This window comes from Alosa alosa, chromosome 3 (assembly GCF_017589495.1).
Source record: "Alosa alosa isolate M-15738 ecotype Scorff River chromosome 3, AALO_Geno_1.1, whole genome shotgun sequence".
NCBI lineage: Eukaryota > Metazoa > Chordata > Actinopteri > Clupeiformes > Clupeidae > Alosa > Alosa alosa.
The window spans coordinates 29,680,423-29,694,168 of NC_063191.1; the positions used below are offsets into that span (position 1 = coordinate 29,680,423).

Sequence of the window (13,746 nt, forward strand, 5' to 3'; positions counted from 1 at the left end):
TGTGCGCGCGCTCTCTCTCTCCCCTGCGCATGAAGCTGTCTGCGTGTTGTAGGCTAGATTTGCGTGAGTTCTTTCCATCTGCTTTACTTTTGTGAGTTGCGACCACCTAGGCTATGTTATAGACGTTCTATGAGGTACCAGTGTTTAGCTGTGTCACAAAACAATAAGCTTTGTCACACTACTTTTAAAATGATATTCAGGGCTACAGTATATACATTTTAAACATTCGGGGCTGAAGACCCGACAAAGCCTTGCGTTAATTCTTCAGGTGGGAAGTGTCAGGAATTGTCATACGAGAGACGCTCTCATTGGTGGTTAGTATATGGAGTAGGGAATTGACAGCAACATATCCAATCACATTATGAGAGATTCTGAATTTAACATAAACTGCGATGTTAAATTAATGTAAATTTAGCCAGGACTGTAAGCTGGCACACGTGGTGCTCGATGTTTTCAGTGGGTGCCCGAGAGACGGAGCACCCACGGTATCGGCGCCTATGACAAGCACATCTCGTGGTTGCATCCATTACAAACAAACATGCATGCAATGTGAACGTCTGGGATTGGGGAGAGCACTAAATGCTCTTCTGAATAAGCACGAAGTCAAGCCTTTAAATGAATAACACTCTTTAATAATCAAAAAAATAAACCGCTAATGAAGTAAACTTGTGACCATCAAAAATCGTTTATCGCCTGTAACTCCGTGATAACAGGACGTAACAGGAAGGCATTTGGCTGAGCAACGGAGGTTAATATGCTCTATATTTTGTCCAAATGATGTCTGTCGATCATCGTTGCACTCGGAGAAAACCAGAATGTTTAATTTGTCCTGCGTTTCTTCTACCGCTGCAAACGGGATTCACTCGCCGTTAACCAAATATTTCTTTATTAGGGCAGGGCAGGCATATTTCTGGCTGTTAAATTATTTCTAAACCAGTCTGCTAAAGTCTGTAGTGAAGTCTGTGTAGGGTTTTCCAGCTCCATTTCTTTTTACGAGACACCCTGCTCACTTGAGACCTCTGCCGGTTGTTGCAGCGTCGTTGCAGCGTCAACGGAAAAATACAAATTAAAGTCGTGTGATGCCGCGCGGACCGCGAGGGAAGCTGGCCAAGTCGAAGCACTGCCCACTGTACATCCGAGAGTTTGGGGATATGCTGGCATGCTACGCAGTCATCACTCTTCAGCATATAGTAAGCTGCTCCTGTATTTCTAAAGATAGATGTTCTTGTAGCCTGTTGCGTTGCAGACAAATGGATCCATAACACAGTGGACAATTCCGATGTAAACAGCAAATAACGCCCGACAGAAATATTGTTTCATTTTGCAAGTGAGATATCCACGCTCTCGCGTCCCCTCTGCAACGTGTTCGCCCCCCAGTTTTAGAGCTATTCTAAATGCAAAATTGCACAGAAGGAGTTATGACAAAACCGTGGCTGTTAACAAACTAGATCCTAAAAGAAAGCTGTTGGCCTTCCTAAGCTATAAGCTAGGCCTATTACACAACATAAATCGTTACTAGGCTATGCTGGTGACCCAGTCTTTGGGAACCAATGGTCTATACATACTGTTAAATAAAATGAGTAGAAGATGGGTTTTCTTATATGATTATCGGGGACTGGTTACGCTGTGTGACCCAAATCATGTACATTTGAGGGTCACAGATAGCATAATCATGGACTTATGTGTGACTTAATGTTTCAGTATCTCAATCATGAATGAGGAATGATGACCCAAAATAACTTCTATGTCAGACAAAGGTAGGTTTGTTATTGTAGCTCGTAGGTTAGTTATTGTTGTGCAATAATCTACTCTCACTATGTTCACACCTCTGTTTTCACTATTTCTTCTTTTGTAATAGACTACAAATTGATAGCCTGGCGTAGCCACATTCAAATTCTTATCAGATTTGATCAGAATTTGAATCAGGTAACACAACATTTGAATTTGATGGGACGTGTTTCAACTGATAAAGGGACAAAATGCCTCTGCCTGCAATTGGATAGATCTAAAGCCAATTAGAGAACAAAATATATATTCCATGTGGCAGTACAGATGAAAACTAGATGTACTGCATAGCGGTACAAAATATGACCGCTGCTCAGTCCTGTACATCCTCTCCAGCTTGTCACACTTGTCTCCATCTCCTACTCCATCCCCTACTCTTGCAACTTTTGTGTATGTTTGTATGTGTGTTCCTGTGTGTGTGTGTGTGTGTGTGTGTGTGTGTGTGCGTGCCTTGTGCGTGCCTATGTGTGTCTGCATGCCTGTGTGTGTGTGTGTGTGTGTGTGTATGTGTGTGTGTGCGGGTGTCAATTTCTCTCCATCTCCCATAGAGCCTGAACGATATGGGACTTTGAAGGCCGATACCAATTTCGATATTTGAGTTTTTTTAAACCAATATAAATCGGCCAATAGTCATTTTTAACAAACACAATGTAAACATTTTCTCCCATAACCAGGTTCTAATCAAGGTGGGGCATTATGTATTTGAATACATGAATGTGTGTTGAAAACAAAATGTGTTTTTTTTTTTAGAAACTTTTTTCTAAAAAATAAAAGGCTGTGCCACCTGACATTTTTTGGGTGGTGAATATATTAAAACCCCTATAAATGTTGTGCAGCCATTAAGTAAGGGATAACGGCCGCTGAGGTGTCTTGTTATACGGAATTAATGGACGAGGGCGAGGGGCAAAGAACTCCCTCCGCCCGAGTCCATTAATTCCGTATAACTGGACACACCTGTTATCCCGCTTATCACCCGGTTGCCACTGTAAAGCCATGCCTTCATAGCACGCAAAGGAAACACGCGGTTCCGTTTAAAAAGAAGCCCACTAGTTCAGCTTGTTGTACAACTTTCATTGGCCCTATAACAGCAATAGCATGGGCAGTTCGCTTGTTTACAGTTGATTCCATTTTTGCGAAGCCAGGCTTAACTGTATGGAACGGCGATTAAACTTTTTTTTACCAGATCTACTCCTACAGATCTAGGTGTCCCATTATTCAGAATTAAATAATGTCTTCCAACTTTAAAAATGCATTCTGTTCATTATCAAAGCCCCCTGTGGTGGGGTGCCTGCTGTCACTACTCCTAGGTCTTCAGTGTTCAACTGGGCCACTAGTGGTCCCCATATTGTGTTGTGCTTTGTGTGTGTGTTTGGATTGCAGGGCTGCTTGCAGTGGTAATCAGTTGGATGGGTTCCACCTGGGCCCAGTGTAACCTACCTTTATTTCAGTTAGCCTATTAGCTGGTTTGATGCTCATTGAGCTCAATGCAAATCAAACCAGCTAATAGGCTAACTGAAATACCATGCCAATCTCTAGATATGGTGAAGGGTATGTGATGATGTGGGGCTATTTTAATTCCAAAGTCCAACGGAACTTTATCAGGATGCATAGTATGCTGGATCCATTAAATAACTGGCCTTTAAAAAAATAAATAAAGAATGCCTCTATGGGAATTCAACATAGGGGTATGAATACTTATGCACCCTGCATTTTAATGAAGAACATTTATTTATTTATGATACATTATTCATTCACAAAGAAAATTGGTGTCCTTAAAGGTTGGAATTTTCCTCATGTTTTTAATTAAGGCATTACGATCCATTTTCAAAAGATGATTGTTTTATTCCTCTTTTTAGTCAACTTTAGCATGGGGCTGAATACTTTTTATAGGCACTGTACCTCTCGTGTGGTCTCCCAGTTGTGTCACGGTTGTAAGCCAAACTGTGACACCATTTTTAAAGATTATTTTGAAAACAAGTTTTTTAAAAGCCTTATTTGTCAATGACCCATGTATGGACATATTCACTGCAGTGCACACACAGAATGACACAACATAGATGCAAACTGATCCTGTCTGTGTCACCAATGTTCACTTCATGTCCAATAATTTGATTGACCTACATGAACAATCTCCATTTTCCTCTTCTTCTAGGTGCTCAAAGGCAGTGACAAAGTCTTCCTCAATGGATGAAACAGAATGATTGGTGTCATCATCTTCTGCCTGACCCGACTCTGACATCCCCCTCTGCAGGGACTGCAGCTCCAAGGCATACCTGATTCCTGCTGTGTATCGGGTGAGCAGCCCCAGGAGGGTGGTGACGTTGATCTGTGAAGCATGACTGTGCCTAAATATACAGATGGCTTTGGACAAGCCAGTCTGAAAAAAAAAAAAAGAACAGAAACAATTGAAACGTTAAGTATTTGGGTTTATCTTAACATTTTAATGGCACTTAAAAGTGATGAACACCTCTCCTTTACTGTCTGTACGTATGTATTTCGCCACCTATTCAGGTGTTCATCACTTTTAAGCAGTGTTGGGAGTAATGCGTTACAAAAGTAATGTAATTACTGTAATATGTATTGCTGTTTGCGGTAACGCGGTAATGTAAGGCATTACAAAAAAAATTGGGTAATACTTCAGTACAAACTTCGGTACAAACTTCAGTAACGCGCATTACAATGCATTTTAACCAAAAATTAAGCAGTGTTTTGTTTTGATATATTCGCAAACACCACCGCGAGAACAACAGAGGAGAAACAATCCGCGCAAAATAGTAGAACGTTATCGCCTGATACTGGTTGAAGATGACTGTGCCTGCAGCGGACTCTATTTGCGGGATGGACATAAGCCTAGGCTACGCTTAGAGACAAGGATATGAAGAACATAATAGTTAATGCACTTTGTGCGAAACCGAAAGATCTCACTATGCCTCGCCATTTCATCATTTAATGAAACATCTAAAGTGGTGCCACGCTAATCTTTTTGATTCTTGATTAAACACAAACTTCTAGTGCATGCCAGCTTTGAGCTGTGAACTTGAATTCACAATTGAACTTAAAGAGAATAAAGGGATAGAAATGCAGAAAAAAGATTGTGTAGCCTGGCAGTGCCACCGCTCCCACCACGTGCATCACGCACTTTGCATAGGGCACCAAAGGACAGAGGGGGCATCCACATGTAGCCTAACCAATGAATAGTAGCTTTACTGCAAACTGCATTTCACTCTTCATCAATAACGTTTACAATGTCAGAATGCACGAACACCATGGTACATGCAAGTTTGATACTTTTTGGGTTCTCTCCACCACGTAGTGCTAGAATGGAATTGGTGGGTCTTCAATAATTTGTTTTCCAAGCATTTACATGAAGCACATGATATGCCGAGTTGACAAAAAAATAATCCATTCAGATAGCTAGGTGGATACCAGGCTCATAATTCACTTTTATTTGCAAAACGAAATGCAACATGTTATTGCATACTTTCCAATGAAGGCTGCTTAAAACAACTTAACATTGTGCATATTATTGTTAATATTGTGCTATCAATGTAACTCAACAAACAAGGCTTGTAATCAAAAGCTGGCAAAAAGGCATTATGAGAACGTAAAGATCAATGCTCTTAAAGTGACATTGCACCATTTATAAGAAAACAGCATGAATGTTTAAAAACACACAGTAATGGTCTGTAAATAATAGGCCTTTTATTTTACTTTAGGTGTTTAAGTTATCATTTAAATGTCACTCACTCAAAACCACTCACTTAGGGCACCAAAATGGTCAGTAGGCCACCATCTTGACATGTCTTTATTAAAGGAACCGTATGTAAGAAATGTATTTCAATTAATCATAAATGGCCCTGATATGTCACTAGATATTAAGAAATCATGTTATTTCAAATACTTATATCACTGACAACAGTAGTCTGGCCAGGATATTGTCATTTAAAAAGTGGAGTTGCAGCCCTCAACTGATGTTGATCTTGTGTTTTGGCCTGATGCGCCACCCTCCACCTATCTACTAATCACAAAGTCAGTAGTGTTTCGGCATCCGTGTTGCCAGCTCTGCCAGTCAGAGGGGAGGGGAAGGGGATACATCGCTCTACAGTAGTTTGAAAGTGATTGCAGTACCAGTTTTGGCCACAATCTTACATACAGTTTCTTTAAGCTTTGATTTACAATATAGTAGGCTCTCTATTGATTTTAATGAGCAGGCCTAGGCCTTAGAGTTACAGTATTTATATCACAATTTACCAGACTTTGACCTTTTGTCGGTTTTTAACAACATTCTGACTATGATTGAGCGTAATAAACTGCATTTAGAATGGCTAATCCACATTTCCAGATATTTTGGTAAAAGTAACTTAAAAGTAATGCAATAGTAGTGTAATGCCTTACAATTCAGAGACAGTAATATTATAATGTAACAAATTACTTTGAAATGACAGTAATAAGTAATGCATAATACATTTAGATTTTGAAGTAACTTGCCCAACACTGCTTTTAAGTGCCCCCCGGAAACACTTCAGATGTGTTGTGATTTTTTGTAGCACGTTTCTGAATTGCGTGTTGTGAATTGGCAGCTCGTTTCTGAAATGTAAATGTTTTCAGAATTTGCAGCGCGTTTTCTAAATGATGTGCACGTGTTGTCAAATAAAGATGAAAATGTTTTCTTAAGTTGTTTGTGTTTTGTCTATTTGCACGTGTTTTGTTGATTTGCATCTGTTGTCATAAATTGCACGTCGTTTGCACCTGTCAGCCACCGTAATTTCATGCCCAGTCAGATATTTACAACCCAATCTCACTGCTAGGGAACAGATCTACTGATGTTTTGAAACATCACAAAATGTTTTTTTGGTGTGTTAAAAACTGGCTGTTACTAACAAGACTATTATTGGCCTATGGAATAATCTACATCTCCCAAACACTACCTATTTCACCGCAATTTATGCATCACACTACCTTGAGTTGCTTCTAACAGATGATTTTATATTCCTCTTTTTAGTCAACGTTAGCATGGGTTCAAATACTTATTCTCCCCACTGTAAATTTATTAACAGACGCTTTTGTGCAAACAAAAATTACATTATTTTTTAACCAAGAACCAAACAAAACAGTGGGCTGCCCCCACTTTGTTTGTTTCCAGTTTTCGGAGCCGGAGCTGCCTACAGACACATGTTTTTTTACAGTGTTCTCACAGAATAGGCATCTAGCGGTTGCGAGGAGATGATTGCTGAATGTGGTAAAAAATGTTATGGCCTTGAAATCACGTAAAATCCCTGACTGCACCTTAAATAGTGCAGCTCATGACTGATTATCTGGGAGTAATTTGCAACTCCTTGAGGCAACACAATGAATATATAGCAACATTTTACATGTTTTAAAAGTACCATATGGATGTACTGCAAAACAGGCAAGCAAAAGTAGTGCTGGTCTTGCCCAAGGAGTACTATTTCAGTCATTTTTGAATGTATTATAAAGTTAAGATGGAAACTGAAGTTTAACTCACTATGTAGCTCCACAAATTAACTTTCAATAACATCATAACATTTGAGCTTCATAGAGGTGTGGGCTGTCTGAGGGCCATTATAGTGATGTAAGAGAGGTGCATTATGTTTAAGTCCTTAAAAACAGAACTGGCTGCAAAGAAAAATTCACCTGTTTTACTTGGTCGCTCACGAGTACTTTAAATAATATCAATTCTGATCAAGTTCATGTTCACAAGGATTTTAGTAAATATGCCCCACAGTAAGAATGCAGCTAGCAATAATTGTATATAGTCTCTCTTTGCAAAGTACTTTCTGTGAATAAACACCTATGATGTAGCATATTTTGGGGAAAGAAAAGAATTTGTCCATTTTCACCTGTGAAAGACTGTCTTTCCGTTCAAGGAGCTTCTTGGAGTCTTTAAGAAGCAACACCTCTTCGTTTTTGAGGCTATGTACATGTAGTGATCTAAGCAACTCAGCCACATCAGTGGGGCCACATGGTAGGACCTGAGTTCATAAAAAAGAGTATGATTTTTTTTATGGAAACATGAATAAATTAAGTCACATTTTGTGCAATTGCAATTGCACCATGTTATATAAAAAAAAACCTGTAACTTACCCTTGTTGTTAAATCATCCCCTTCTGTGTGACCAGGCAAACACACAAAGTGGATCTAGAAAAAGCAAAGTTGGCATTACTGAATGATATTTAGTAAAAAAATAGAATTACCACCCTGTGGTTGTATGTTTCCAAGCAACAGTTCAGTCAACATACAATTTAATCTACATGTTTTGTCACGTTACTGTGACCCTGACATTAACATACATCTTCTAAATTGTTAATCATTGAGTCCGAGTGAATGCCTGTTGTTTGCTTGCCAAAGGTGAAGAGGACTTTTCTTCAAGGCAGTCTTGAGATACATTATATGGACAAAAGTATGATGACTTCTTTGTGTCATTTATTTCTATAAACATTAAAAAATGGAATTATTTAGATGTAATTTTGGTGTATGTTATGAAATCAAGAAAACAGATCATTTATTTTTGCCTGGTTGAAGCACCTCATTCATCTTTCACCCGTGTAAAGTGCATACTTTACTGTAATATTCTACATAATGAAAAAAGGTGAGGCTTTCAAGCTTTTCACCACCAATGCATAAATACAGTTCAATGCAGAACATTACACACCTCTGACAGATACTGTGTGCTTCTGATGTTCTGAAGTTCCAACAACACGCTGCAAAGCTCCCTCCTGTTCTTCAGCAGCGTTTTCATACACACAGCTGCATTTTCACGCATATTCTAGTGGCAAACAAATAGAATGCTAAGATTTAACTCATTCCGCAATCATATTCTTTAACCATTTGTACAAAATGTTGGGACATAATTGTAAAGGCTAAAAACAAGAATGGACTGATTTCTAAAATATTTAGGCCACACTACAACACACTCCACCATAACACATTATGTCATATTTTATCCTGTAATATATATATATATATATATATATATATATATATATATATATATATATATATATATATATATATATATATATATATATATATATATATATATTAGGGTGCATAAAATTTGAATGGGAAAATTTAATTTCAAAATATCAATTTGGCTGGCATTGCATTTTGTTCCAATTAACATAAAAATGACTTTTGCAAAGTTTTGAGTAATTCCATTTAGATTTAGGGGTGCCACCTAACACATGAACTTTGGCGAAATTTCGAAAAATGTGCAATTTTTAGTCTAATAGCCAAAGGTTGACCTGGAAATGTTGAGTACAGTGAACTTTTATACAATAACATGTTCTATAGGGTTATCAAAGTAAAAGTTGTTTGTTTGCCCTTTGGGCAACTTGGGCATTTCTCAGAATTCAACTTTCAAGATTCTCCATTCACTGTGGACTCAATGGCAGGGGATATAGTCACTGCAAGTAGGTCTCGCCTCTTGCCAGAAAATATGGACAAACTGATATTCTTGCAGAAGAATATGAAAATAAAGTGAACAGAGGACTGTTGTTTTTAAACAGTCATAATGACCATTGGGTCCTTCGTTACCTGTCTGACCAAGGCCCTTCGTCCCGGATTACTGAGTATGATATGCCTAGGCCTACATTAAATTAGTGTTCAAAATCAGTCCATGGGATCGGGGAAGTGGGGTTGGTTGGAGCAGCAAAGCTCGTCTAGGGTGGGCACAGATGACCTCCAGGATGGGCCAGGCCCCCCAAAGCCCCCCCACGACGCAGGGACTGTGTAATGGGCATGCAGTACAAACTTTTAACGGTCCAGTCACACCAAGAACATGTCAGAGGCCATCTACACTATGTCGGATACAAACGCCCCTCTTTTCCACATTAGACCATCGGATCAGCGTATCCGAAGAGGAGCAATTTGGATCCGCTGGAGACCCCGAACTCATTTTGCTCCGTAGCCGTATCAGACGAATGTGGACTGCGTGTCTGTAGTGTGTTGCGGAACCATCTGAAAAGAAATGACGTACAACCCCATGTTCCCTTCCCTGATTCGTTGTAATATATATTGCTGGTTTCCCGTGATTATGGCCATGCTGCTTTGTTTTCGTGAGAAGTGGCCTTTTATTCATTCTTTTATTTATTCATTTGACAGCTATACAGTAAATGGCAACGGATTATATGCAATTTAAAGACGCTAGGCTATTATATAGCCTAACTGTGTAGGCTATGTGACAAATAAATCCCTCTTGATCATTAGAAGCAATGTGTAGGCTATGGTCTATAATGTCCATCACACAAGGTAAGCTATTTTATTCGTTTGTCGTTAGTCGACAAATCTACCTGGCATTCTGTGTAAACTATGCCTATTCCACTGCAATATCGACCAATAGGCGCATGTAAAGTAACGAAAAACGTAGGCTAAGTTGATTTTGTTGTTCTTTATACAATGACTGAAAAAAACTCATCTAGCCTGCTGGAAACCGTGGCTGTTGACATGCAAACAAGCACCTACAATGGAGTGTGGGAGCAATAACTTCTGACAGTAATATGTTCGTGCAGCGCAGTCACATAAAATTCGCAATCAACCCAATTATACAGATTATAATACTATGCAATGACCTAGCTGGCTGACTGGGGTAGACTACATTGTATAGGCTACTGCCAAGTCACAACATGCTCACTGAGAAGCTAACTCATAGCCTAATTTTTAGTGTTCGTTTGTCGTTCGTCGACAAATACCTGCCATTATAATGTGAATTACTATAAAGTAGCATGTTGTCTTTTGCACCCAGGCAGTAACATAAACTTGGCAAACATCCTATTTTCCGCCAGTTTTCAGATTTTACCTGGTTATTTATTCCCTTGCATCCATACTTATTGACTATGCGTTTGTCATGATTTTCAAGGATTTTTAAGGCTTCCCAAACTGATAGGCTACAGTGTTTGTGGACGCAGATCGGATTTGATCCGGAACTCCGTATCGAATCTGATTTGGTGTAGTGTAGTAGAGGCCTCAGTCTTCTACTTTTGAAGTTGTTAATGCCCAAACATGGCCTCGAAGATAAGGCATTTCTGAAAGTGTAAAAATAATACAAAATCAAAGGTGAAAAAATTATGAAAACATAGGAATTTAACAAAAATATATTACAGGTCTTAGTGTTGGGACCTAAATGGTAGAACTTTGAGCAAAATCTGAGATGGTGCATCAACCATTTTCCTGGATTTTGTCTGATTTGACGCACGGAATGACCCCTATCATTTATTGTCTGAACTTTCCAAGAAATTTGGTAAAATCCAGAATTATGTGTATGGACACAGAAAATAAACACAGTCATTCATAAGAGCAGTGTATCCCAAACTTCTCTTGCAGCTATGTTGTTGTGCAGTGTTTTAAGTGTGATTGGCTATTACTTGCACACAAGTGTAACATTCTTTAGCCAATATAAATGGTATCAAGAAAGATGGACAAATGTGCAAAACAGCATATCAAACACTGTCAGATTTAGAAGCAATTTGGCTAAATGTGATCTCAATAGCCTACAATAGCTGGGTAAATTGTTAATGATTATTAAGGGCAAAGAAAAAAAAAAAAAAACTTTGGCTCTGTTCTGAATTGCTGCCTCGCTGCCTTATCAGACAGCTAGCTCACTAGACATAATCTTCGAGATAATAAGACAGTTGGGTTCGAACACTCTTTTAAGATAGCAATAATGTGTGGCGTCAACATTCTAGATATGGATTTTTTCCCTGCGGCACATCTGTACAACGCTCACGACACACTAATGTGCCGCAACACACAGTTTGGGAAACACTGCATCAGAGATAACTCATTATTCCAATACATTATATAAATTCATTATAATAACTGTCTCAAAAGAATGCAGTAAAGAATTAAATAAACAAAGAATTTCAATCGTTAAAAGAAGATACCTCTTTCCTGATGGTGGCACGACTTTTCAATGGAATCCCTTTGATCCTAGCATAGGCATCCATGGTGAAGAAAGGATGTTGCTAGGGATCTTACAGGACCTCTATTTTGATGAGAGGAAGCTATCAAGGCAAATCAGGACACAACTCAATTTCAATGTCATACCAGATAATTATTACTCCAATCATTACACAAGACTAATTTATGCCATTTTAAGTAAGAATTCCTAAGCGACATAGGCCATGTTGATGCTTGGCTGCTCAACGCTACTTCATTGCAGAGATGTCGTTCAGTATCAAACTAATCAGTCATTGCAAAAGTATTCAGGCAAACACAAACACATGCCTATAGGCTACTTCACATTTCTTACCTCTCTTACAGTGAACTTGAGCAAGGTAGCTTATTTGCCGATATTATCTCCGCTTTTCTTGCAGACCAACAAAACATCTGTGGTGGTGTAGGCCTAATCTGAGCAGGATACAGGCTACCACTTAGAGAGTGAGCTGAGCAGCAGGGACGTTACCAGATTGTGGTTATGACCTAAAATGTTATCTGGTCCTTACATCAGGTGTTTTTTATGAAATACCATCATCTGGATAGGCTAATTAGAAAAAAGTTTAAAGGTAAACTATGCAGTTTTGGCAATTTCCTTACTGTTTTCTCGGGTTTTGCTTCTTTTTCGCTGGCTTTGTCATGACGAATGTCTGAGAAACTCCATCGCTACCTTTTTGTAGCCGGTGCCTGGCGTGTATGGGTATTTGAATGCAGTAAAGCAATTCGTTACACACGTTATATTTCCTGACACTGAGGCCATCGGCCCGCTGGCCGACAGTTGCAAGGGTGGTTTTTCCGCTCACAGGCGCTAGGGGGAAGCGAGACAGCCACCATTCAACCCGAAAAAAGTCATATAACCATTCCAATGACTCTGAAGCTGTTAAATGAAGGTAAATTAAACAAAAAAACTTGCATATTAAGCTAAAAAACCTGCATAGTGTGCCTTTAATTTGTTGTGTAAATAAGCTTTGTCCCCTCTGATGGGATATTTTTTGTATCCAATTTGGTGTGTGTGCATGTACATTTGAGACAGAGAGAGGAGGTAGAAATCTCATGTTAGCCTACAAACACAATTCTGCGGCTATTTTTATGGATATAACTTGCGGTCTAGTGATTTTGACCCGACCCCCAAGATTATCTATACATTCTATCCGCACCTGCCCGACCCAGGGGTCACATGCGGGCAGTGTTGGGGAGTAACGGAATACATTTACTGGCGTTACGTATTCAGAATACAAATTATGAGTAACTGTATTCCGTTAGTTACAATTTAAATAGTTGGTATTTAGAATTACGTTGTTGAAATCAATGGATTACATGACGATACCTCTCTGTTTCATAAGTTTATTCACTCTCTAAATAAATTAAGGCAACTCCATTTCCCAGAAGCTCCTGAAAGCAATCTATGATGAAATTGTTTCCATGTTTAAATCCAAGCCCCGCCATCTTGCACTAGCCTCACATTGCACCCGTCAAAACGCAGCCAGCGCGCATTATGGACGCGTCATCGCAGAGACCCTGAAATGACACAGCAAATTAGGAGTAAAGAAAGTGGAGGTCCTGTTCCTCACTGATCATGGTTCCTGATGTCTGTTCAAAGGATATTTTCCCAAGTATTAATAGATCAGGCTACTTCGGCCAATCGGTTTCACAGTTTGCTAATCAATAAACAAAGCCTAGTTCACTTGTTGATTTAGACCTACAATAAAACCCATCTCTAAAATAGGCACTGCAAGTTTTTTTATTCTAACTTAAAATAGCGTTATGGCTTATTTTTTTTTCTAATTAGATTTACATTTACGTTTTAAAATTAATTATGGTGCAGCCTCTGAAGAATTATTCTTGCGAGTAGCATATTTTAATGTGCAGTTTTTGATTGTCATTACGCGATTACGTTAATTTTGAGAGCACTGATATAAAGTAGCCTATGTTTACATTTGCACGTCATTTGCGTTCCGTTTTTGGTTTGTTTTAATTAGCCTAGTCGCCTGCTGTAGTTTTAGTGGT

General features: G+C 38.9%; 1 protein-coding gene across 6 annotated transcripts in view; it reads right to left on the minus strand.

Moving 5' to 3' along the window:
• The window catches only part of akap11 (A kinase (PRKA) anchor protein 11), a 42,991-nt gene that overhangs the window by 18,975 nt on the left and 10,270 nt on the right, over window positions 1-13,746 (minus strand). For 4 of the 6 annotated variants that reach the window (XM_048238410.1, XM_048238408.1, XM_048238405.1 and 1 more), the window contains exons 2-6: window positions 11,688-11,807; window positions 8,459-8,572; window positions 7,891-7,944; window positions 7,647-7,778; window positions 3,907-4,162 (exon numbers count right to left, since the gene is read on the minus strand). In XM_048238410.1, the coding sequence (XP_048094367.1) occupies window positions 3,907-4,162; window positions 7,647-7,778; window positions 7,891-7,944; window positions 8,459-8,572; window positions 11,688-11,750 (619 nt within the window). In that variant the 5' untranslated portion in view covers window positions 11,751-11,807. Of the gene's footprint in view, window positions 1-3,906; window positions 4,163-7,646; window positions 7,779-7,890; window positions 7,945-8,458; window positions 8,573-10,603; window positions 10,830-11,687; window positions 11,808-12,055; window positions 12,360-13,746 lie in introns of those variants that run through there. The other 2 variants (XM_048238406.1, XM_048238409.1) reach the window with 2 other exon arrangements.